Source organism: Cupressus sempervirens, chromosome 10 (assembly GCF_028749045.1).
Source record: "Cupressus sempervirens isolate cs-2001-9-10 chromosome 10, ASM2874904v1, whole genome shotgun sequence".
NCBI classification, from domain to species: Eukaryota; Viridiplantae; Streptophyta; class Pinopsida; order Cupressales; family Cupressaceae; genus Cupressus; species Cupressus sempervirens.
In genome coordinates, this window is record NC_143127.1 from 570,444,642 (window position 1) to 570,472,450 (window position 27,809).

The 27,809-nt window shown below is 35.6% G+C and overlaps 1 protein-coding gene across 2 annotated transcripts; it reads right to left on the bottom strand.

Moving 5' to 3' along the window:
- Positions 1–23,156: 23,156 nt before the first annotated feature.
- On the bottom strand, positions 23,157–27,024 carry LOC149535164 (uncharacterized). 2 transcript variants are annotated; one of them, XM_089807453.1, is made up of 2 exons: positions 26,890–27,024; positions 23,157–25,560 (listed from the first exon to the last, which is right to left on the bottom strand). In XM_089807453.1, exon 2 carries the CDS (start codon positions 25,503–25,505, stop codon positions 23,499–23,501), a length of 2,007 nt encoding a protein of 668 aa, XP_089663579.1. In that variant the 5' UTR covers positions 25,506–25,560; positions 26,890–27,024; the 3' UTR covers positions 23,157–23,498. The 2 variants fall into 2 exon arrangements, with proteins under 2 accessions (XP_089663579.1, XP_089663578.1); XM_089807452.1 differs by having other exon boundaries at positions 23,157–25,688.
- Between the last annotated feature and the right edge of the window lie 785 nt (positions 27,025–27,809).

The following is a 27,809-nucleotide window of genomic DNA, read 5'->3' on the forward strand; positions in this document are numbered from 1 at the left end:
GACATTCATGATTATGGTTTACGAGAATTTTTTGTGGAATTGTTTTATCATTATGATGGAACATATTCAAAGTTTTGTTCATAAGTATGAAATTTTCCCTAATTTTGCCAAATTGGGATGAAAGAAAGTGCCAGCCTCTGATTTCACAATTTTGGTATCTAGTTTAGGATCACTTTTCAATTTCGCCATTTCAAAAGAACAAACTCCCTTGAAGAGAAAGGATGGCTTGATTTTGTGATTTCACGAGGACCCTTAAACTATGAATTAGAAGTTCCAAAATTTTGCAATTTTGAAGGTGAATCCAAAGGTTGACTCCATAAGGGAAAATTTAATATTGAAAGATATTGAAATATTGAAATATTAATGACCACGCTTGAAACAAAAGGTTGAGTACTTGGTGATGTTACATATGGAGCAAAGAATGAATTATGAAATGTGTGAAAAGTTATGAGCATTAAATGAGGAATGTCTTGAAGCTGATAAATTATCGAGAATGAGTTATTCTACATAGATCAAAAAAGGTGGAGTGAAGAAGACGTTGACTTTTAAGTTCACCTCTACGTTCAATTAGCTTTCAAAATAATAAGTTATAATTTCCTCCTATCTAGCTACAATTTTCTCAAAATGCTTGTAAAGAAAGATGTTAGTAATAGGGCACAGAAAGAGGAACAAGTGGAAAATTTGATTTAGAAAATGTTGTTAGTAGTTTTTCCTAGGTCATCTTCAAGCGGTCAATTGTTTATATTTCAAGATAAATTCAAAGAGTGTAGGGATGAAAAAAAAAATCTACATGGTAGGTCCTTGGTCTTGCATTTCTTTGCAAATCTACTTGGTCTAGGAAAAATAGTTGTTCCTATTGTTTTTGTGGATGTTGAGCTTATAAACGTACTAGCAAAATATTATGAACCTACCACAATAACAGTGAGAAAACTAGATGGCATGCCCTTGTTAGTAATTACCAAGTCATTTATTGAACAATGTTTTGAATTGAGTACCCAAGCCCTCACCAAAATTGACAGAGAGCATTTCAAGAATGAATATCAGAAAATCATGAAGTTTGGGAAATATAGGGAAATTTCTCATTTCATTTGTAGGGGTCATAATGATAAACTAATGTAGGTGGACAATATGGGCCCTCATCCAGTTGATTCATTTATGAACTTTTTAAAGAATACTTTCTATACATGGCTTCATCTTTTCAGAGAAGATGAAAAGAAAAAGATTCACTTGGACTACATGTACATGTGTATGAAGATTCAAAATTCACATACCTACTTGGAATTTGACTTTGCCTCTGAGATTTCAAGAAAAGTTTGCACTATCAATTAGTCAAATGGAAAACTTCAAGGTCATTCAAAAATTATTTACTATTCCACTTGATACTATACCAGAACATTGACTAGTTCATAAATTCTATGAGGTTAGTAACTACTGATGATTATGGTAGTCCTATGCCCATTCAAAGGTGGTGCCCATTTTGTGACACTCATGATAGAGATGGGGACTTCACTATTTTCAAAGATTCATTTGTGCAATGGATAATCAGGATGATCGGAGAACCCATAATGAGGATCCCTCAAGTAATAAAGAATATGTCAAGGCCTAAAGATTGTTAGCCAAGTAAAGATTTTCTTTTCAATTTGGGAGATTGGATTGTGAAACCCAAGTATACATGACTAAGGATATATGGATGTAGACAACCTCCTTACAAATTTCCATTATTTGTTCTAGAGAGATTGGTTTTTTTGGAATTCATTTGGCAAATGATGTGGGTAGAAAAGGATATAACCCAATCAAGAAGGAAGGGCAATATTTTCCCACATTTTATTCAATTTAATGGTTTTATTATTGGGTATAATATGATTCTGGAGGTACATGAGTTGATTAAGAATTGTTACTGGTTGGCTAGTGAAAAGAGTAGGGAATATGACCCTGAAGGGAACATTAGAAGTATTAAGGCCAGATACACCCACCAGCTGAACTTAGAAGATAATGTTATCAAAAATATTAGTTTGTAGCGACTAGTCAAAGAAGTCCTATACATACTTCATAATTCTTTCAAAACAAATTTGGGCCCTATTTTATCAAGAATTTTGGGCCGACATGTTGTAATTGATTATAACCCTAAAATGACAAAAATACTTGTAAAAAAGGGCTTAGGGTTAGGGATTTTTCATAGGTTGTGATGGATTGTAATTAGGTTGTAATAATATTGGACTCATTGTTTGGTGGATGTAGCCCAAGGATTGGGTGAACCATGTTAAATCTTGGTGTCTTGTGTTCTCTTTTGTGCGATTTATTATTTTATGATATTGTTTATATTTGCATGTAATTGTTATTTTTGTTTATGGTTAATCCTAACAAGTGGTATCAGAGAAAGGTTAGTTTTTTGTTATCCTCTACAAGAAAGTCTCACGGTTGAGTAGAAGTGATAGTAGATGAGGGTAAGTTGAAGGTGGAGAAGTTTAATAGGCAAAACTTTCAATTATGGAAGATGCAAATTGAGAACTATCTTTATCAAAAGGATTTATAGAAGCTGTTGGACTGTGACAGGTGAGGACTGGGAGATTTTAGATAGAAAGGCACTTGGAAGTATTCAGTTATGCCTGGCACCATTGGTGACATTTAACATTAAAAAATTGAAGACGACAAAAGAGTCGATGGAAACCCTAGCGAAATTGTATGAAAAGCCCTCCGCTTCAAATTCTCATGAAGCATTTATTTAATATAAAGATGGTAGAAGGTGGATCTATTTCAAATCATTTAAATGAGTTTAATATTTTTTACTAGTTAGTTATCTTCTGTGGGTATTAATTTTGATGAATAAAATAGGGCTCTCTTGATTTTGTGTTCTTTGCCTAAAAGCTAGAATGGTTTGGTAATGGTTGTTAGTAATTCTATTTCTACATTTAATACCCTAAAAAATTATGATGTGATTGGTGTTATTCTGAGTGAGAAAACTTGTAAGAAAACCTTAGGTGGATCTACATCATAGAGTGCTTTGAACGCACAAAGTAGAGGCAAAATGACTTAGAGAGGAAATAATTTTGGAAAATTGTGAGAAATCAAGAGGAAAGTCAAAGGGAAAGAGGTCTCAATCCAAAGGACCAAGAGATTGTTGGTATTGTGGTAAATTAGGGCATAAGAAGAAAGATTGTTTGACTCAAAAGAACAATGAAGGAGATAAGTCAAAAGGGAGCAAGGAGGAAAATGTGGTAAGTAACAAATCTGAAGAGGATGCTTTGCTTTTTCTTTAGAAAGTGTTGACGATTTATGGGTTTTAGATTATGGTGTTTCATTTCATGATACACCTCATAGAGGTTATTTTATTGATTATGTCCAAGGGGATTTTGGGCTTGTTTATTAGGGGGATAATGAACCTTGTCAGATTGTTGAAAAGGTAAAAGTTAAGATTAAGTTGTAGAATGGGAATCATTGGCTACTACATGAGGTAATACATGTTCCAAGGCTGAGTAGAAATTTAATTTCAGCAGGGAAACTCAGTTATGAGGGTTGTGTAGCTAGTTTTAATGATAAAAACTAGAAGGTTTCAAAAGGTTCCCTTGTAGTAGAAAAAAGTGTGAAAGTAGGCACCTTATATCTTTGTACAAGTCATATTGTTCCTTCTACTTTGATTGTTTTAGAGAAAAATGAATGTACAAGAACAATTGCTACAATTGAGTAGGGAGAACAAAAAAATATTGTAGATTCTGATGCAACGCTATGATACCACAGACTTGGGCATGTGAGTGTGAAAAGTATGAAATTAATACATTCAAAGAAAGTTTTACCAGGTCTAAAATGTGTTAATATGGATTTATGTGAAAGTTGTGTGTATGGAAAACAAAAGACAGTGAATTTTGTGAAGAGTGGGAAGGAAAAGAAAAGTAAGATATTAGAGCTTGTGCATATAGATGCATGGAGACCAGCTCAGGTATCTTCCCGTAGTGGATCTTATTATTAAGTTACATTTATTGATGATGGAACTAGAAAAGTATGGGTTTATTTCCTTAGACATAAATCTAATGTATTTCAAACTTTTAAGAAATGGAAATGCTTGGTTGAAAGTGAGATTGATAAGAAATTAAAATATCTCAAATTTGATAATGGTGGTGAGTACTACAGTCATGAATTTGAAGATTATTTTTCTACTAATGGTATTCATAGATAGAAAACTATTCCAAGGACTCCATAGGAAAATGGAGTGGTTGTACACATGAACAAGACTACAATGGAGCATGCAAGGACCATGAGGTTGCATGTAGGGTTTCCCTTAAACATGTAGGCAGAGGTTGTCAATACTGATGTATATTTGATTAATAGAGGTCCCTCTACTCCTTTGGGTTATGGTATTCTAGAGGAAGCAAGGACTAGTAAGAAGGTGAGTTATTTTTTTCTCAAAACCTTCATTGTTAAGCATTTTCTCATATAGATTTTGAAAATAGAACCAAGCTAGAAGCTAAGTCAAAGAAATGTATATTTGTTGTATATGACATTGATGAATTTGGTTATAGGCTTTGAGATTTTAAAAATCATAAAATTGTAAGAAGCAGGGATGTCATATTCAATGAGAAAGTGTTGTACAAAGATCTGTTGCATTAGCATGAGAATAAATAAAATGATTATGTAGTGTTGGATGATACTCCAAAAGATGATGTTCAAACAATTCTTCATGATCTGCAACAACTGCAAGAACAAATACCACACATACTAGTGAATGTTAGATGATTAACAAGGCTAAGTAGACCTCCAAAAAGATTTTCTCCTTCTTTGTATTCTATTTTACTTACTAATGTTGGTGAACCTAAATGATATGATGAAGTTGTGTAGGTGGATACTAAGATTTAGTGGGAGTTTGCAATGGCAAATGAAATAGACTCCTTGCTGAAAAATAAGACTTGGGATTTATGCAAGTTGCATGTAGGTAAACGGGTTTTACATAACAAAGAGGTTTATAGGTTGAAAGAAGAGGATGGAGGTAAGAAAATATTTAAAGACAAGTTAGTTGTAAAGGATTTGCACAGACAAAGGGCATTGACTTTGATGAGATATTCTCTCCTATTATTAAAATGACTTTTATTCGCATTGTTTTAAGTATTGTGGCTACTGAAAACTTGCATTTGGGGCAGCTTGATGTTAAAACAACCTTCCTTCATGGTGATTTGGATGAAGAGATATACATGGCATAGCCACAAGGATTTGAGGTCATGGGTAAGGAGACTATTGACACAATAGTTTGCACCCTTGCCTGAGAAACTACATCTCAGGCAACCTCATGTAACATGGAAACAACCTCCAAGTGTGGGACTTGTGCTATAAGGTTGAATCTCTAAAGAAGGATAGCTTCCTTACTATCAGGGTGCACCTAAACTACTTCTTGAGAGGAAAAGGGAGAAGGAATGCAAAAATCAAAATGCAGAAAGGGAAATGTGGTGATGCACCAAGATAGAATAGTGGTTACAACCCTGCCTATAATTGCACTACACATCAATAAAAGCAACCAAATACACTAGTCTTGACTCTATTCTATTTCCAAGAATGCACATGCAGGTTTGGAACTGGTTGAAGTGCTAATAGGAAATGAACTTCACTATACAACAACTACTAACAATCTTAACACAACATATGAATTAAGAAAATGGAAAAGAAACATTCACTGCAAGACAAATACATGAACTAGTAAACAAAATGGCAAGAATAGGTAGGAAAATGAGGAGTTTCATTAATGGAAGGCAAAAATTGTAGAGCATAATGTTGTTGCAAAATACAAATAGAGTAGAACCTGAAAAAAGTATTTACAACTTCCTTTTAAAGAGTTCAGGCATAACTCAAATCTAACTTGAAGTTCAAACCCAACCAAAGGTGGAGTCAACTTGCAGAGAAGCCATAAATGAATATCAAAGTGAAATCTAATCTTGAAATCAACTTGTTGTCATGAAGTGGTAGAAAGGGCAAAACAAATGCACCTAGCCATAAGAAATCAAATCCCATGAGATTTGATCATTACAATCATTAATGAGGCATGGAGATGCATAGATGTCATGCAAACAAGGCCAAAGAATGTCATTTAGCATTAAAGAGAAGTCCTTGTAACATGCCATGGTTGCAACAAATAAATTTGCACCATTGTCAAAAAATATGAGATGGGATAACACACAAGTTAACCCACCACCGTGAAAATTTTAGAGTTGACATGTGTGGAATAAATTTGATTTGCCCCAAAGATGAGTCATTGATGTAAATCTTCATTTAGAAATAAATAGCCCAGATGCTACGAAAATCTTCTCAATAGATGAATAAAACCCAACCATAGATGCAAGATCTTCTTCATTCTCCAATGGACGGTTGTGATGCACTCATAAATACCCACAAGATGCTTCCAGATTTGATGGCTATCATATCTCCACAAGAGCAAAGAGAAGCAATGTGAAAATACGAGGATCGTCCAATTAAAAAACAAACTAGTACAAGAAGAATCCACCACATGGAAGAAATCAATTGGTTGACACATTTCTCGAATGTTCGATTGAAGAGGTAGTAGTGATTTTGTGATTTTGAAAAGAGCAGAAAAATCATTCTCAAAATGGTGAAAATGGTTAACACAAAATTTTAACCTTAGTAAAAAATGCATGTTAACTCGCAACTCGACACATGAAGGAAAAATTAGCCATAGGAACCGAGCCAACTCGGCTCTTGAAGAGACTGAGTTAACATGACATGTTAATACAACCAAAAAGGTGTTAACTCACATCAAAGAATCTAGTTCATTGAAGATCTCTCAGATCGGTTATCAGTGATGGGCTGAATGGGGGGCAAAATTTTCCAATAGAGAACTTAGTGTGTAGATTGAAGAAATGTTTATATGGCTTGAAGAAAGTACCTCGGCAATGGTATCTAAAATTTGATAGATTTATGCATGAGCACGGATACAGTAGGTGTCATTCAGATCTTTGTGTTTATTTTAAGAGGTTGGATGATGATAGCTACATTATTTTATGTTTATATGTTGATGATATGCTTGTCGTTGGGTCTAACATGGATCACATTGAGGGGTTAAAGGAATAATTGTCACATTCATTTGTTATGAAGGATTTGGGGGCAGCAAAAAAAATCCTTGGTATGAAAATTTGCAGAGATAGGAAGAACAAAAACTTGACTTTATCTAAGCTGATTATATTGCGAAGGTATTGCAATGTTTCTCTATGGATAATGCTAAATTTGTCAGCACAACTTTACCTAGTCATTTGAAGTTGACTAAGGACATGTGTCCAAAGATATAAGAAGAAGAGGACAAGATTTCCAAGGTACCTTATACTTCAACTATAGGAAGCTTGATGTATGTTATGGTATGTACAAGGTCAAATATTGATGCAATGGGAGTTGTTAGCAAGTATATGATTCATATAGGGCTTGAGCATTGGAATGCAGTTAAATGGATTAGCAGATATTTGAGAGGAACATCCAGTACGTGTCTACATTTTGGTGGCTCTAATATTGATTTATAGGGATACGTTGAGTGAGAGTGTCATTCATCTTGAGAAGAATTATGCTCTACATTCAAAGACAAAACACAAACAGTTGTGGTACCATTTCATTTGGTCGGTTTTGGATGATGGACAGTTAAATTTGGACAAGATACATATAGATGACAATCCAATAGATATGTTTACCAAGGTCATGAGAAGGGAGAAGTTGAAATCCTCTTTAGCTCTGGTTGGTCTTCTAGACTGAATAGAATAAAAGAACAACAGAGTCCAAGGTGGTTTGATCTAGTGGGAACCTCATGGATGTCATGCCCAAACAATGGAGAATGATACAATAATAGATATTGAAGATGAGAGAGAAGTCATTTCTTTATTTTTTATTGAATAGGAAATTTGTATTCAACCACAAGAATTCATTAAGAATTTCTAGATTAAATAAAAAATGAAAGATTTTGAGGAGAAAAAGGCCAAGAGACTTGAAGGGGTGGATGAGTCACAACATGTTGCAATTATACAACAGAAGATGGGTGAATTAGATATGGATAATATCACTTGCATTGAAGATGAAGCTAGAGAGCTAGTTAAGAAGAGTGATATCTTTATTTTTCTAGGTTTGACTCTCAAGGAGTTGTTTTTACTTGACTAGATAAGGAAGTAGGAGGATTCTACCTTGGTGTCAGAATTTGGGTCACTGGATAAGGTGGAAGGAGTAGGTTATGATCCAAGAATGGAGACATTGTGTTGGTTGATGCGACGCGCTCCCCTGCCCACAGGTGGTTAATTATGTGGTGTTCCATGTTCACTAACATTCATGGCTTTTGGTGCAACGGTAAATGGGCCCTACAATTGGTATCAGAGCCTGGTTTTGGCCTGGTCATGGGTTCAAATCTTCTCGGTGTCTTCCCGACCCGCGTAAGCACCTGGTATGCGCGTCGAGGGGGAGATTGTTGGGTGATGCGACGCGCTCCCCTGCCCACAGGTGGTTAATTATGTGGTGTTCCATGTTCACTAATAGTCATGGCTTTTGGTGCAACGGTAAATGGGCCCTACACATTGGCCACCTAGGTAACATTCAAAGGAAACAAACCAAAGTTGATTGACATTTCACAAGGTGATGAAGGAATGACCCTAATGGAGACTGTGGAGAATATAGATCCAGAACTTACAACTACCAAACTCACTCATGAGTCAATGTTCAACCAAGATCAAATTAGGCATGTGAAAAAAATGATTAAAGAGTTGCAACAAAGAGAAATGGACATGAATTCTATTATTAATAGAATGCATGTAAAGATTTGAAGGTTAGAAAAGGAATTGAGTGAAAAGGGTTCCAGTGAAGTTTCCAGTATAGTGGTTGTTTGGAAAGCTCATGTCATTGCTAAAGAGGAAAGTCCTAGCACAAGATTGATTGATCATCATGATTGTGTTTTCAATACACTAAAAGAAGTGTTTGTGTACAAAGAAAATATTATTTTAGAAAAATGTAAAGAAGTCTTTGAGAGGTACAATAATATTTCAAGCATGTTGGATTTCTTTGTGAAAAGAATAGAAAAGTTATTAGAACTGGACAGAAAATGGGGTCCATCAATGTTTGAATTAAATAAGTTTTTTGAAGTTACTAAAAGGGACCCTGATGCGCCTGTCCATATTAGGAATACTATTAATTTCCTCAACACAATAGCAATAAATCTAGCTTATATGAATCAAGAAAAGCAGAAACTCGGAGTGAAGCAAAAGGCAATCTTTGTTGTTGAGCATTTGTCCATTCCTTCAATTGTTGATGAAGATGGAAAGATTAAATCACTCAAAGATTGGATACAAGAATTCCAAATGTTTCTACAATTAGTGATAACAATATACAAGGATTCACATGACCTTTCAGATGGATACATTTCACATATTACTTAACAAGTTGATTTCCATGGAGAATAAGTTTTCCAAATTCATCAATGAGGTCAAAATAGCTCGAGGAAAGAGGTGGAGTGATATACAGGCTTTCACCCCAATGGTTTCTGCTTTCACATGGGCCACTCATGCCGAGATAGCCAAATGGATTGAAGTGTACATGAAGGTTCCTAAGGAGGTGGAGGATGTGATTGTTGTTGCAGAAGAAGAGACCAAAGAAGCCTAATAATGGTTGTGTGTTTTATGTTTGTTTTTTTTAATTAGGTAATTAGTTTTAGTTATGTAAAGGTCTGGAGCTTGTTCACACCTTTTCATTTTGTACGAAAAAAGGTACAAAAACCTATATTTATTAAAGTAGCATTTTAAAACAAGAAAAAGGGAGGGAAGAAGAACATTGTTGGAGAGAACATTTGTAATTTTCAATATGAATTAAATACTTTTATTTATGTGTATTTACTGAATAGCTCTTGAATCTGAGCTCCTCTTCTGTATTTCCTTATGAAGCATAGAAACAATGATAATTCCTTTAAATCTCTTTTGGCTTATGGTGTATTAAATATCTCATGTTCTTCATTATTTTTGTTAGATCAATACCACTATATTGATGAATGGAAATAATGCATGAACTTGTTCTATATTGGTCTCCTTAATTTGGGGTTAATTTCATCTAGGCATAGGATTGCATTTATCTCTCCTTTTATCCGGTGGTGGATGGGGTGCACACTGTCTCTAAGGGTTCAAATAATATGATTATGTGGGAATTGACTCTGTTTACCCAAAAGGACTAAGGACTAGTCATTGTATGTTTCTTATAAGTGTATACATATGGTCATATGCTAGTGAGATTCAATCCACCAATATTGCACAGATTACCTCATTATATTTTCATTTTCTTTAAAGTATTTGAAAGCACTCAGATTTCTCCTTCAGAACCTTTGGCAACTCAAGAGCATCTTTAAGTTAGCACTTACAACTATTAGCCACTTCTAGCATAGGCACAACCATCTAGGTATTACAAAGCATGAAGTGTGGAGGTTGAACAAACAAAGATTCACCCTTCTTTGTTGATCAAAATTTTGTTGGGTTTCCCAACATAGAGTAGGAGAACTCGTAAGAAGTCAACCAACAATTTTGTTGACCAACACATTTCATTCAGTTTCTTTTGGATGGAGCATTGGGGTAGGTTATCTAGGTGTATGGGAAGGAGTGATTTGTGATGGGGGTTGGGGCCCTAAGTGCCTACTAGGATAACTCATTGTAAGTAACTTAATTTTGTGATAATAAAACACATCGAATAGGGGTTTTTTAAATGAATTAATAAGATGATTGTGTTCCTCTTCCATGTCTTGAGTGCTAGTACAGGCTAGCACGGAAGTGAGAGAAGATGTTTTATTGATATCTTACATAGTTAATCTTGTTTGTTTGAAAGGTTATTGATACCAGTCCAAAGGAATTGTCATGATAATCTTAAAGTTGACTCATGTGATGACACTTCCCCATATGCGTCTTAGGTTTCCTAAGTATAAATTTATGTTTTCTTATGTTGGATGCCTCTAGAGTCATCTTTGTTGTATGTGTAGCACCACTTGAGATAGAGAGCTTTTAGGATCCATTGCCTAGGATTTGTGCTATTAATTTTATGAATTGATTATCTAAGTGGGACCTAACATTATCTCTGTAGCATGGTGGGAGTGGGTCTAATTAGGTTACCATGAGTTTAGGTGGTAGTGATTCTTTTACCATTGAGGTCTAACAAACTTGTACTAGTGTTGGGGTGTTCTATTGGTGCAGTTGCGCTATTCTTATTCTTGTCTCTTGGAGACTTTCTTTTATGTTAATGTACCTCTGTATTCATGTATTATGTATTTGTATCTTGAGGTTTATATGAAATGACATCATATATATATATATATATATATATAGGATTATTATTACATACACTACAATATGCAATGGATGTATATATTTGGATATACCTTCTGCTATCATTGTACACCATGTATTTAGTTATGTGGTCATGTATATGTTATTCCTTTATAGACATGGATATATGATTAAATCTAATTAATAAATTGACACAAATGTGATTCAATGTTAAGGAATCCTTGAGAAATGTAAATTATAATTGTACTGCATTATGTGTATGTTGTTTCATTATATTGCTTCCACATTATTATCATTGATGTTATATAAACTATTATGAAAGAATAATTGTTTAGTAAACTTAATAACATGTTTAGGTTAATTTATCTTGGGTACTCTAACACGACATCATAGATCTACTCTGATATTTTGTGATAAATGGTTTAAAGAGCCCATCACAAAATTTCTCGTTCACATCTTTTTTGTACAAATAAAAAATGCACAACTAATGAGTTCATTTTAACCATCTTGTATAAGGTAAGAAAAGAGAAAGGTTAGATATTAAGTTTGTGTATAAAGAAGTGTATAGTAATACTTCACCCCCTATAGTAGCAACAATGTGATGTGTCATTTCAAGGATGACCACATGATGAGATTTAGGATACATCTATGTAAAATAAAGACATTCTTCATGACCATCATGATTGCTCTAAGACATTTTTGGAAGTCACATAACACAAACACCTTAGATCATTTCTCAATACAAAAAGAAATGAGTCTTTCATTCTTTAACCTATTTTCATGTTAGGAACAAAATGAAAACAATCAAAGACAAGGAATTAAGATGAAACTATTGATGTTTGATAGCTTCAGTCGGATAAACCTATGAGACTAAACTATTGAAGAGAAATTAATATAATAATGATTCATGAAAATTATGTGTATGTACATGTGTATATGTATATGTGTGTGTGTGTGTGTACATATGTGTATATATGTATATATATATACATATGTATGTATGTATATATATACATATACATATCTATATATATATATATATATATATATATATATATATATATATATATATATAGACATATATACACGTGTGCGTATAATTAAAATTGTCATTACATTAATTATGTAATAATGAATAGACATGAAGGGACATGTCTTTCCATGTCTCATTCACAATATATATAAGAGACAGATTGTTGCCTTTGAAAAACACATACCGAACAAGGAGTGCTAATAGATTTACAATTATCCTTATAAATCAACATGGTATCAAAGTCATGTTCCCTTGAAGAAAGACTTGTCGCTTAAAGGAAGATCCCAAATACTTGAATACTATAATAGAGATTGCAGAAAATTTGCTACGCAAGTGTGATGAGGAAAGTATAGATGAGTGTGATAATAACTATGAGTTCTATTTGTATAATGTACAATCGGATATAAATGAAATAACACAATGGTCAAAGGTTGGTTTTGAAAAGAACTTGTAGTGCAATGGTACTGAGATTTGGATCTGATGGGAGTCCTGATGACAAGCCTCTTAATAGCATTGATACAAATGGCATATGGGTCTAAGAGAAAAAAAGATTGAAGCTTTGCATCACTATATTTTATAATTGTAGCCTCTACTTAATGTGTGTTGAAGTCGGTGGTCTCCTCTACATGAGGATTGGTCATATTTGCATGTTTAGAGGAATCATCAAATATGCATCTAACGATCATACTACTATTATATCTTCAACAACATTGATATACAAGGAGAATGTCAATCATAAGCATCATTGAACTATGGTGATCCATGTCAAACCAATGGACAACATGGTCCATAATCAAAGATATTAGACCATTGTGCTTTGTTTCATCAGTGTTGGAGAGTAAGATTGTAGATTAAATATTGGTGATTCCAAATTAAATATCATAAGAAAATTCATATTACATGTGTAAAATGCTAAGAAACGAAGCCTTCAATTTTATCTTATGTTATAAACAGAATCTACGCAAGAAAGGAAATACAAAGTCTTTGGATTCATAAAGAAGCCTATAGAAAGTGGAATTTGTAGGGGCAAAGGAAGTAGTGAAGGAGCAAGCACAGATGAAGGACTCATTGACAATATTCATAGAATACAACTGGAATCATCAAACTATTATTTCTTTACACAACCATATTAGGACCTAAAAAACAATGACAAGAAATCCATGAGCGACAGGGAGAATCACAAGATGTGGAGACAGTCACACCGCATATCAAGGAGGAGATATAACTCAATATTCTCATAATTTGTGTTTACTATAAGCCATTAATATATTGATTTGATATAAATATATGCCCAATTATCATGAAGGAAGGTGCATCACTAAATAAGTGTCATTATAAACTTAAGATATTTAAAAGTGTCTTTAAAATCGAAAAGGTTATTTGTTAGTAAGAGATGTCTCCCTTAAAGAGACGTCATAACTCATTTTTGAAAAATATACGCAGAGTCATGTACAAAGTCAAAGTCAAACAAAAGAGCATCTCAGTGATTGGAGACTGGAAGAGATAAATAAAGGAAATATATTCAGATTTACCAATATATATATATAATGTCAAATAATGTGAGAGATTTAACAAGTGTATGGAATAAAAGAGGACAAACTAAGAAGTATTAAAGATGCATTCAAGGAAGAATGATTCCTATTTTCTTTGATCTTTTCTGTTTTGTTGTATATGGGCCCTCATTGGAGCAATTTGCATCAAAGATGTTGATGCATAGATAAGTATTTATTATCCTTAAGTATTTAATTTATCTACTCACTCTAGTTTCTCTCTTATTAGTATTTATATACATATTTTAAGAGTTATTTGGCTTGGTCTTTTCATCTAAGTATGTTCTTGCATGAGAAGGGAGATTGATATTAGATTGAAAGAGTGTATGACACTTCATTAGAGGCAACATTAGATAAGGAGCTCTGAAGATTGATATTAAGGGGAAGTCTGAAAATCTATGTGTGTAACTACATGATTTGAATGGGCCTACCTTCTATGTACATCATAAGTAAGTGACGACTTCCAAATGATTATCACTTGTATTTGTATAAGTTATTGAAAGGTGATCATCTTACAATAACTTAATCTTCTATTATGATGGATAGCTTATGATGTCTAACCAAATCATGTTAGATTATATCGTGCATGGTTGATTAAGTTACTTAATAGACCATGAATGTTCCTATGGTAAGTATCATTGAGGATACATGTGCACATACGTTGTGACAATTTTTTATTGCTTGGTGAATGTTATCCAACTTTGTGTCAAGAGGCCATTACTCAAAGTACTTAGTGAATGTCATGTGACTTGATGTTTAGGAAGTTGTTACTCAAAGTACTTGGTGAATATCTTGTGACTCGACATTCAAGAGGTCATTACTCATTACTTAGTGTACTTGGTGAATGTCATGTCATGTGACATTCAAGAGGCCATAACACTTGATATCATGAGATGATATCAAAAATGGTGGATATTTTATGATCAAAGATATCTTGAAAACTTGTCATTCCTAATTTTTACATTGAGGTAATCTTGTGTTTATCCGCCCTAGCTAAGAGGGAGTGTTGATGTTTGGTAGCTTCAGTACGATAAACCCGTGGGACTAAACTATTGAAGAGAAATTAATATAATAATGATTCATGAAAACTTTATACACACACACATACATAATAATTAAGATTGTCATTATATTATTATGTAATAATGAATAGACGTGTGCCACGAAGGGACATGTCTCTCCATGTCTCATTCACAATATATATATATAAGAGAAAGATTGCTCTCTTTGAAAATCTGCAGCGATCCTTATAAATCAACAAAAACAATGTCTAGTTTATGGTTGGTTGCACCAAAATTACTATTACTAGTGATATAAAAAATATATATATCATTTGAACTATGCTAACTTCTAGTACGAATTTCAAGAAGGTTAAGAATGTTGGATTTGATTCGATTATGCTTGAGATTGATAGTGAAAGGGCTCTTGCAGTTAAATGTGTTGTTGGAGTTGTCCCTCTAGTAATTGTTGGGCCCCTCTCTTAGGTGGGTGCTTGCTTTACTTCCACTGTTGTTGGTGCAATCTTTTTGGATATTGTTGGACGTGTTCATATGGTTGATGTTGATCCTATCTCTGGATTTGTTCAGTGTGCCCGTAATGCTTGATCCTTTGAGTTAGATTCTTTGGACTGGTAGAATACAACTACTATGGTGGATGAGGGTTGGATTACAATTAAAGGTAGAAATTCTAAGAGGTCCTCACCTTCTTTCAACATGACCTTTTGATCCCACTAGATAAGGGGTAAACGAAAATATTAATCTTTTCTATGGACAAGTTATTGTTTCATGTTGTGTTACTTCTTAGTTGGGGAAGCCTATTGTTAAACCCCTCTTTGTGATCTTGGCCTGTCTCATATTGTGGGTTTTATTTGGTTGGTCTAACTATTTACTAGCTTTTTCTCTATTATTGCCAATGTTTTTTATTAAGGAAAACAAGTTTTGAAGGGAGCCTGAAACCCTTTTACAAAACGAAAAATATTTCAATGAAGCCCAACCTGAACAATACTACAGCCCATAGGTGGAACAGGTCACCAAAGAACCAGGGGACCATGGTGGCAACACAGATAACACAATATTCCTCTGCCATTAAAACAGGTTTTGACCAAGCACCTAAAACACCATGAAAAAAGAAATAGACAATAAGTCCATAACCATGTCAAACTACAAAGTACAATAGGTCATAAAAGCCAAGAGAGCCAAAATGGGACAAGGACTTAAGATTTCCCTTTCAATCCCTTCTTTTGAGATCATAATGCCATATCAAAAGCTGGATTGATGGGCTTGACCTTTTTTCCTTTTACTATTGTCCAACCATTCTCCACCAAACCAGCAACGTTCTGCTACGCAAAGTCATCAACATCACAACCAGCCCCCAAAACCCCCATGGCCTGGGGAGAAATCTGGACCACACCAGAAGGAGGTACAATAGCAACATCCAGAGACGGAGCCACAAGAGGGGCTGCAGTTGAAACACCAATGACAGAATCCGAAGGAGGGAGAACAAAAGAGCTCACCACCGTTGGGGCAACATTCATACCATCAACAACCATCGAATCCGCCACCCCAGTGTCCTAAGACAAGCCACTATTCCCAACAGAGGGAGCCTTTTGAACCGTGTAGTGATTATCTGAAACCCCTTTCCACCAAGTAGGTGACTTCTTCAATCTAGATTTATCAGAGGAGCATCGGGCAACAAGGTGGTCGGTCTTGTGGCATTTCCTACATCGGAAGTGGATACCCTCATAATCAAGAAGCTGAAACCAAGAGCCAAGAGGGGAGACCAACTTAATCTTTTCAGGGAGCCCTTTGGAGATGTCAATTTTCACAAGAATGCGAGCATATGTCATCTAAAACACATTGGAAGACTCAATATCAACCAACAAGAAGTCCCCGAGGGCCTCCCTCACCGCCTCCAAAATTAAATCTAGCCATAGATGAAGAGGGAGATTCGACAGTCTAACCCACTGCGAGATTTTATTAAAGGATTCCGACAACAGGGCTAGGGCAAAATCATTATACCAAAGTTTAGCCATCAAGGGGAACTTCTCCCCCCATGAGAAACCATTATGCAGAATGGCATTTCTATCTTTAGCAGTAGCGAATTTCACAATAAAAAACCCCCTTGCCAAAGGATAAATCTGGGCTGTTTCTAAAATGAGGGGCTCCCAAGCACAAGTGATCCAGACGTGCATATCTAACAGAGGACCTGAAACCCTTAAAATGAAAAATAGTAGCTGTGGAAGAGAAGTCATCCACGTAAGTGGAGATCTCATCAGCAATGTCCGGCCCTAAATCAAGCATAATCGGGTTACATACAGTGACATGCATAGCATCACAAGGCCCCGAACGCACAGTCTGATTGCCAAAGCCACCACCAATATCGGCCTCATAAGCTACTACATCAAAGTAAGAGATGGCAGATCTGCCTGTAGCACCACTACATGGAGCAATAGTCATCCCAGCTAGAGCAGCCGCAGAGCTGCCTCCCAAACAAGCCCCAAAGGCAAGGGTGGGAGAGGAATGAGTTTGAATCCCATCTAGGGCAATGCCGCGAAGGATGGAGTCAGGAGCAGTAGAAGCAAACATAGGAGACACCGAGCCAAACCCAGCTCCATCTGCGCTGAAGGAAGAGACCTGTATTGAGGCTGACGCAATAGCAGAACCAGTCACCGGCGTGGACAAAGCAGTCAGAGTTGCAGATGTTGCCAATGTTTCTGTAAGTGTCTTGTAGCCTTTTTTTCCTTTGATGATCAGATCTATATGAATCCTATGTAATAGGCTTCGGGTCTCTAAAACTTGTTTCTCATGTAATAAAAAAATATTAGAGAAGAAAGAAGAGCAATGAGACATCAAAGAAATTCATGTGCATGTGATTATGTTTGTGTTTGAAATACGTGTTATTTGTGCATTTAGTTTCAATAGTCCTATGATAAGGATGTTATCCGCATGATGTCATAACTTTTTGTGGTATGGTTTTGACTAAACCTGTTTATCTAAGCCCCTGATTCGTCATAAGTACTGTAATCTTTTGTGATAAATGATTTAACGAACCCATCACAAAATTTCTCGTGCATTCTTGTACTCAAAAAATAAAAGACCGGAGCTTTTGTTGTACAAGTAAAATACACTCAACCCATGAGTTCATTTTAACCATCAAGCATATATTAAGAAAAGAGAAAGGTTAGTTATTGTGTCTGTGTGTAATGGAGTATATATTAATACTCCATCCCGATATGTCATTTCAGCGATGACCATCTAATGAGATTGAGATCCATTTTTGCAAAATAAAGACATTTTTCCAGAACTCACATAACACAAACACCTCAGATCATTTCTGAGGTAAAAAAATGAATGAGAGTCTTTCACCCTAACATATTTTGCCATTAGCAATGAAATAAAAACAATTAAGGACGAGAAATTGAGCTAAAACACTGTTATAGCTTATGGTTGCACCAAAATTATTACAGCTTCTGATACAAAACAAGATGCCATCTATAAATTCTTCCAGCTTCTGGTACGGATTCTGTGAAGGTTGAGAATACTGGTTTTGATTTGATTGTCTGAGACTAATAAAGAATGGGCTCTTGTAGTTGATGTGTTGCAGTTTTCGTCCCTCTAGCGATTGCTGACACTGTCTCTCAGGCGGATGCTGGCTCTACTGATGCTTGCTGGTGCAGTCTCTTTGGATGTTATTAGCCCTTTTCTTGTGGAGGATGTTCATCCTATCTCTAGATTTGTTTAGTGTGCCCCTGTTGCTGGACTTCTCTGGGGTGGACTCTTTGGTTAGCAGAGTACAGCTGGAATGGTGGATGAGGGCTATATTACGATCAAAGGTGAAAATTCCAAGAAGTCCTTGTCCTCTTTTAACATGACCCTCCAATCCCACAAGAAAGGGATTAAAGGAAAATCTTAAATCTTTTCTGAGGCATGTTTTTCCATGTTGTGTTAGTTCCAGGTTGGGGAGCCTACTGTTAAAACCCTCTGTGGTCTTGGCCTGTCTCATGTTGTGGATGTCTTGTAGTTTATGTTTTGTCTTTGCTGGACTTTAATGATCATATCTATGTAAATCTTGTGTAATGGGTTTCGGATCCCTAAAACCTGTTTGTCACGTCATAAAAAATGTTAGAAAAGGAAAAAGAGCACTGAGGATCAAAGAAATTCTTGTACTTCGGCTGAAATAAGTGTGTATTTTATTTCAAAACTCTTATTGGCCAGATTAGGATGTTATTTGCATGATGTTATAACCTTTTACAGTTGACTAAACATGTTTATATCTACCCCCTTATTTCCCTGATCTACTGTAATATTTGGTGATAAATGATTTAACGAACCCATCACAGAGTTTCTAATTCATTCCTCTACTTACAAAGGAATGACGTTAGCTTTTGTTGTACAAGTGAAATATTTGGTGATAAATGATTTAACGAACCCATCACAGAGTTTCTAATTCATTCCTCTACTTACAAAGGAATGACGTTAGCTTTTGTTGTACAAGTGAAATACACGTACCATGAGTTCATTTTAACCATCATGTGAAGTAATAAAAAAGAAAGGTTCGATATTATGTGTGTGTGTAATGAAGTATAAAAATATACTCCACACCCTACAGCAGCAGCAACCTGATATTTCATTTCAGGGATTGCTCCAAGACATTTTTCATGATCATCATGATTGCTCTAAGACATTTTTCCAAAACTCACATAACTCACAAACACCTCAGACCATTTCTCAATAAGAAAAAAGAATGAGAATTTTTCACCCTTTAACCTATTTTCCATCAGCAACGAAACAAAAACAATTAAAGACAGAGGCATTATGCTGGCACATTGTCTAGTTTATGGTTACTTGCACCAAAATTATACTTTGAGAAAAGAAATTCCATCTGAGTTCTGCCAGCTCCCTGATGTGAGTTTTGAACCATAAGACTTACCATACTGAGTACTTCCCAACATCTAGGATAGGGTTTGCTCACTATAGGGGCTAGTGCATGAACAAATGCATTTTAAGACCAATCCAGACAGAGAAGGTAGGGTCTGGGTTTGCTCGCTATAGAGGCTAGTGCATGAACAAATGTATTTTCAGACCAAACCAGACAGAGAAGGTAGGGTCTGCTCGTTATAGAGGCTACTGCATGAACAAATGTATTTTAAGACCAAATCAGACAGAGAATGCTAACATGCCACACCACATATACACCATGACTTGTGTGCAGCGTTGGGAATGCTTATAAACAGCCTTCTCAAACAAGAGATGCATATTGTTCTGATTTAATTATGTAGAACAGAAAACATACTCTCTCTCTCTATATATATACTATCTCAGATAGAGAGAGAGCGAGAGAGAGAGAGAGAGAGAGAGAGAGAATGTTTTCTCTCTCTCTCTCTCTCTCTCATACATACATACATATATATATATATATATAGAAAATGACAGCTTAAAGGCACAGCAGATAAATTATTGGTAAAAACACTGCATCTTAAAAATCTGGGGCAACAATGTTTTGAACAAGAGACTTCAGAAGCAGTTTAGATAATAAACCCCATAGTAGCCTACCATTTCTATACAGTTGATCTCAGATAGCAACGTTTTAACAAAAAAACCACATAATAATTGCTATAATTTTTCCACTGGAGAACTTGAGAAGCTTCCATATATAACCTTGATCCAATAACCTTGAGCAACAGAATGTCTTGAGTCAGTCATCTTTTGGGAGGGTAATGGGAACTGCAAAAAGATTTTAACACCATGAAGAGGATCACTGTTTCTACTCATATTTTATAGATGGCCTCATGATTTTTATATATTTCTGGAAAAAACTTGATTACATAGATATTTATATCTCTGTTGTTTTCAATTGGACACGGAGTAGGGGTGCATCTTGACCAAAGTCACTGCCAACTATGGGTAACCAGATAGTCAAAATCCCAAAGTTAAACTGCATACCATTATCATCACCAAAAATGCTTTCACGTGGTGGAACACAATGTACCAAAATTATCAGGAAATTAAACCTGACTTGATCTCACCTCCTAATAGTATAAATCTTCCAAGATAGCATAATCAAGAAACATCCCATCATTCTCATCAATTAAGCTCAACCAATTGAACCTTATAAATCATTACAAAAAGTGTAATTGAAAAAGTCAAATTTCGCCATCAAAGTTGGATGAAACAATTTGATTACCTGCAAGTTCTCAGCAGCACCCCAAGCAAATTGGTAGTCCCCCACAATCCACTGCCACAACCACTCCCCAACTACTCGGTGGTTAGGTTGACTAAGGAGCATGCCTTCCAGTCTTTACGTGGCATTGATTATCCCTTGATTGGAGATGTTTACAAGGTTGCTCCCAAAAGAACATTCTGTACTAATACCATCGTTGCAGAGTTCAGAAAGAAATATGCAGTCTTCTTACCAACTGTAGGCTTGTAATTACTTCTTCCCTGGTGATTTCAGAGGAACCCTTTCCTCAAATCAATTCATTTGATAAACCCAGCTAACTTAACTATTTACTATTTGCTTTGATGCAACAGTTTTCAAAAGCATGCCCAAAGTAAGTAGTTACCAATCTGGAAAGTATTACTTGAAAGGTTATCAAAACATTTACATCTTTTTGAAATATTACTCGTTCTCTCCTAGAAGAATTAGAACAGAAAAGGAAATAAAAGGCGTATTGGAAGTAGTGTAGGTATTTTGTTTTGGTAAACAAGGGAGGTATAGCTACTTTGTTTATGGAAACAATATACCTCAGTCTTTAGTCCACCATATTTGATTTTGCTTTTCTAATTCAACTACACAATAGTTTAAATCCACCATGTGCTCCTGCACTTTTCAATGTAACAAGCTCGGATGTCCCTGCCAAGTTCCACTTAGTGTCAAAAAGATCCAAGTACATATTCCAGCTGTCAAAACATTAACTGTTCTCTCCTAGAAGAATTAGAAATTACAGAACATACTGGAGTTATAGGTACTTGGTTTTGGGAAACAATGGATGTATAAGTACTTAGTTTTGGGGCCTCAGGTTTTAGTCCACCATACGTGAATTTTCTTTTCAATTCAACTCCGCTATAGTTTAAATCCACCATGTGCTCCTGCACTTTTTGATGTAAAAAGTTTGGATGTCCCTGCCAGGTTCCACTTAGTGGAAAAAAACCTCACTAACATATACAACTGGTAAGAGGTTTACCATACTTTAGTTTATTACTTATCATAATTAATGTTTCAATGTCAATTCTGTTATAACTCTGATGCACAAATTTGTACGGGAAACTATAGAAAAACACTGGAGTCGAGCTTGAATTTGTTTAACATCAAGGAGAAATGCAGGAGTCTAAAAATTTTGCAAACTTAAATGCCTACTAGTGTCTATTCAATTGCTTTAAAAGCAATAAGTGATTTTGTAGGTATATAGCAAAGGAAAACTGGAGCTTGTCACTTCAACCTCATTTGTTCTCTCTGTACCCTCTCATGTATCGACCTCATGAAAGCTAAACTCCCATCTCACCATATCCACCTACAGCTTCAGATTCAAAGGGAACTCACTATATACTATAAAATTTCAACAAATAACTCAGATGATATGAGAAGAGAGAAGATCGACCAAGATATGTTAAAAACTACTGCTCGCGTTACAAAACATTTTAACCTCAAATTGAAAACTTTTAGACCAATACGTGGGGCCAGAAACAACTTCACAATCAAATGAATATGCCTGGTGACAAAGAAATTATTAAAAAACTGGTAAACGGAAATCCTCATGGGCCAGAACATCACACAATATTATGCCTTGTAAAAATACATCAAGTAAAATTGGTAAACAAAAACCGAGAATAAACCAATAAAAATTCCAGGATTGCAATATTATGTCCCATAAGAACTCATCAAGCTCAATCAGAAAACATTCCACCAGACTTCCTCATGTGTGACCCAAAATTCAATAGCGAGACCTTTGAGAACTTTAAATACTCCACCCATTCCTTGCCAAGTAAGGTTGGACAGAATTAAAAGCATAATTAATAATTCATGTAAAGGCCAAAATAGACTCCTAAACTAGAATGCAATCTAACATCTTTATACCTGTTGCTCTTTAATTCAAACAGTTACCAAGTCAGCATAAGCAACCCAAAGAGTGCAATTTCAAATATTAATCATATATATGTTTTTATGCCTCAAGCATAACTTTTATCTATTTCCAAAAGTTTCAGCATGCAAAACGGTGACTTCCACAATTGAATACCATTTAGCTTCTCAGAATCAATGTCCCCGTGCTAAATCAACTAATGGCAACACAATAAAGACTGTAGATGCCAATAACATTTGAGAAATTCATTATTTGACTCAATTAGTTTCTATCAAATCTCTTAAACAAATATCATTTTCTTTGTTCCTTCATTTGAAACCACAAAAGGTAGACCAAAAAGCTACTCAAAACTTATAAGTTGGCTTCGAATAATTATCCAATGAATTTCCTATTAAAAATTAACGCACAGAGGAATATGCACAGCTATAGTGTGCAATAATATTGCAGACAAAATCTCAGGCAATAAAAGCCTAAATGCTCATCACTTGAATCTGCAAAAGCATCTCATCAAGTGACTAACAGTCACCTCACCTTCGTTGACCTTTACAAAGGTATATCTAAAAAACCTACTCAGCATTCCTCTTGTTCCTAAAGTTATCCTTCAACTCAGAAAACTTTTTCATGCACTGAACCTTGCTCTTGCCTGGAACTGCAGTTGCAACTCTTTCCCATCTCTGAGGTGTATCTTTTGGAAATGTCTTCAGTGCCTGAATTAGAGCTCTTTCTTGTACAGCCGACCAGAATTCCTGCTCATTGGCTGCCACAGATCCATTTGAAGCAGACTGAACACTTCCACCAGGAGTCTCTTTTTCATCAGTATTTTGACTGCTACCATCACTTGCTTTCTGCTCAATTTTACATTTTTCTTTTTCCTCAACACCCATAGCATTGGCACTCCCATTTACAGGAATGCCTACAACTTCTTCTCTAGTTGTTAAAGGGGATGAAATGGTATTTACAGGCTTCCGTTTTTCAAGGAAAGAATCAAATACTTTTGTAGAATCAGGCTTCTGCAAAAGAACAGTCTTTATAGCTTTAAGAATCTCCTCCACAGTCCTCCCAGTGCCAATATAATTCGCTATTACTTCCCACCTTTGTGAGGTTCCCTTAGGATACTTCTGCAATCCTTTCCGCAATAATTCAACCTCTTCCCTGCTCCAAGGTTTTTCTTTCTTTTCATAATTGTCAAGCAAACTTTCTGCTTTCACCTGCACTGCTACCCCTTGACCACTAGGCTTTTCCTGTATAGAACCATTCTGTTGCACACTCTTCTCTGGCTTATTTCCACCATCATTATTTGCCAATGCATCCCTCAAGAGTTGGGCTTGCTCGTGTTGTTCTTTGTTCTCTATTTGCTCACAAAGATTTCTTAGCTGTTCAACTTCCAAGGATAAACATAAACTCTCAACATAATCTTCTGAAATGCCAAGAATTTTCTTGGAGACGACTGAAGCAGACATAGTTCGTAACCTAGACCTTTCTTTACGTAAAAGTCTCTTTTCTTTCTCTTTTGCCTTTTTTTGAGCTAGAGCCGCTTCTGCCACTCTTTTGTCCTCCTCCTCTTTCCTGAGTCTCTCATCCTCTGCAATTTTTGCTGCTTCTTCCTCTTTCAACCTCCTTGCTTGAAATTTGGCTTCTTTCTTTCTCAATTTTTCTGCCTTCTCATTTTCTTTCCTCCTAAGTATTCGAGGATCCTTTTTATAAGCATTCTCAACTAGTGTCATAATCCTTGCATATTCCTCCTTCCTGGCCTTTTCTCGAATCTTCGCATTCTGTTTTTCCATCCACCTTCTATGTTCTCGAGACTCAGCCTGCTCTAGATCAAAGTCATCTTCTTGAGGAAATTCTCTCCAGCTTTTGAAGATAAACCAGAAATCATAAAACTTGTCAACTTCTTTCATGGGAGTGTTTTCATCCCCCAACGATGGAACTGGTTGAATCACAGACCATCGGCTGTTCCTCAAAAAAACAGTCCCAAACACTTTAAAGAAATCTTGTGGGGCACAATCAGATGGTACTTCATCATCAAATTCGTCAGTGGAATCATAAATTCTCCTCTTTACAGGATCTATCAGAATTTCATATGCCTCCTGAATAGCCTTAAAATGACTTTCAATTTTGTCCTTCTTTGCCTCTTTTGCTTCCTCTGTTTCCTCAGCTAGAAGAAGTGATGCCTGCTTATCTGGATGATGTTTCAGAGCAGCTTCACGGTAGCTTTTACGAATCTGATCTTCAGTTGCAAGGAAGCGCAAATGACCTAATCCTAGTAAGGCATAATGATCTTCTTGATCCTTTCCAGCAGCAGATTTCTTTTTCCCTTTGAAACTATATGAATCGTAAGATGCTGTGTGTCCTCTATCCTTCTCATCAACCTCACTTTTATCATCATTATCATTCTCTGAGCAATCCTCGTAACCCAGTAATCTTAGAGCAGCAGCATGGAATGAGAATCCAGCAGGTTCCAACCCAAGAGCCTTTATAGGATGACAGTTAGATGATACATAAAGAGGCTTTCCATCTTCAAGCTCAGCGGAATATGTAAGCAGCAACAACCCATTACCTGGAACTGTCATGATGTCCAGCCACAACAAACTCACATACGTTGGAAAACAACTGGGCTTTGTGATTCTGTATTAAGAAAAATTGTTTAGATAAGCTCTTGGATCTTCACTGGGTTGAACTGGTAACAAAATGGGTCCCGTCTGGTAACTAATCAGTACAACGAGCAATCCAGACACAAGAACAGAAAACAAAATCTGCATAACAAGGTACAAAAGCACCCCAAATGATTAACAAAACTTAAATTGTAGAAGACAAATCTATATCATAAAAGTATCCAATATTTTACACGAATTTGATTGTGATGTGTCTTCCCATCATGAATTTGAGCTTTATAACAAATACCCTCATTACAACATAAAACCAAAAAAATGATAATGCCAGATATATATCAGCCAAATTCACTCATTTCATCACAATTGGTAATGCCAAAACTTGTCCATGCAAATGAAATCCATTATATACTAATGTAAATCAAGGAAGATAATAATCTGAAAAATTAAATGCCTTCTAGAACGGGCAGTATAAGTAATCTACTAAGCTAATCAATTATCAAACAATCACAAAACAATCAAAATTTAGCAAATTATGAAACAGGCCTGCAGTGTCCATAATTGAAGGCATTTAGCTTAAGAACGCTGACAACTAGCTGATATGCACATGGATATCAATCAAATAACCGCATGCATTAAAGGGGGCTGCAAATTCTATGTGTTTGCTGTACTCGTAATAAGCTACATAATGTGGACCCTCGGCATGCTTGTGCACTTATATTAATAACCTTATTTTGTAGCATTTAATGAAAAGCGACCCCCCTTACCCCCCTTTACGTAATTACCATCACAGATTTCTATACAGTGGCCTTTGCCAACATAGGGGGAATTTTCTCTGTAGCATGCTAAATTCTCCTCTAGGGATAAGTTTCAAACATTTGCGTTGATTTCTATGGTTTTTAAAGGTTCCGGGTATCTACTTTTGGAACTTAATTTAACGAAATCTGGGAAAAAAATAGTCTACCAACATTTCAATCCGCGCGTCGATCAAGCACCGTCGTCAATCTCTCCCCATTTATAACCATTTTAATACAGAAATTTGAGTTTAAAACTGACATCATCAAAAGTTTCAAAATAGCAAAATCGAGCTCAGTAAATCCAACGATAACAACAGAGAGTAAAGCAATAAGTGCAAAAGAAAAAAGGTATAAAAAACCCTAGAATCAAATTCGTTCTAAAGGGGACTAAGAACCATTCCAGTCACAATAAAAAAAATCTAATGCAAGCTCATGCGACAAACCATTGTGAAATTCTACTTCAATGCCATTATATTTGACATCCAACAAAGAAGGTTCGCGACAGCAATTGCACTAAATAAAAATAAAAGAGAAAAAATAAATCTAACCTGAGAAAATCCGAGCAGCGGCGTTGAGAACCCAAATTGTTGTAATCGCAAGGTTTAGAATGGAGAAGGAAAAGAGAGAAATAGTGACGGCGTCAAGTGTTTCAAGGGTTTCTCGCCTGCAAACCCTCCGTCCTCGAAAAACAGGCAATGTGAAATCACGTTATAAAGATCCAAGAGACGGGTGGAAAACGGCAGGTATAAAAAAAAGATGAAAGTTAACTTTACCATATACATAATAAATATCTCGGCAAATTATTTATTTGTATATTTAAAGTAATTAACTTAGATGATTCAGTTGTCCCTTGGGAGGGAGGGTTTTGGCTACTCTCAGCTTGCATAGTAATTATATAATTCTTTTCTTGTTTTTTTAAGCCTTTATGTTGAAAGGTTGTATAGCCTTTATGTTGAGAGGTTATGTAATAGCTAGGTTGAGATCAAAATATATTGATAAGTACGAGATAATTTTCACAGCAAGTCAAATTGTGATATTGTTATCAGGATTTAACTATGTGATTTTTGAGATCAAACTCATTGACCCATGTTTCATGAGTAGTGATTCAACATGAATCCATTTCTCATGAGAATAAATGGAACACTTAGCACTCATTGGATCTAGTTGATGCTCACATAGTTAAGCGCACTCACGCTGGAGTAGTATTGGGATGGGTGACCTCCCGAGAAGTACTGGTGCTTCACCCTTGTAAGCATCACCTAGATCCAATGAGTGCTAAGTGTTCCATTTATTCTCATGAGAGATGGATTCATGTTGAAACACTACTCATGAAACATGGGTCAATGAGTTTGGCTCAAAAATTACATAGTTAAATCCTGATAGCAATATCACAATTTGACTTGCTGTGAAAATTATCTCCTACTTAACAATTGATGAGCTTAAGGGGCTTTCTAATGAATGGTTCATA

Coding starts and splice junctions, on each gene's coding strand:
- LOC149535164 (XM_089807453.1), bottom strand. CDS start 25,505: ATGACAGTTCCAGGTAATGGGTTGTTGCTGCTTACATATTCCGCTGAG.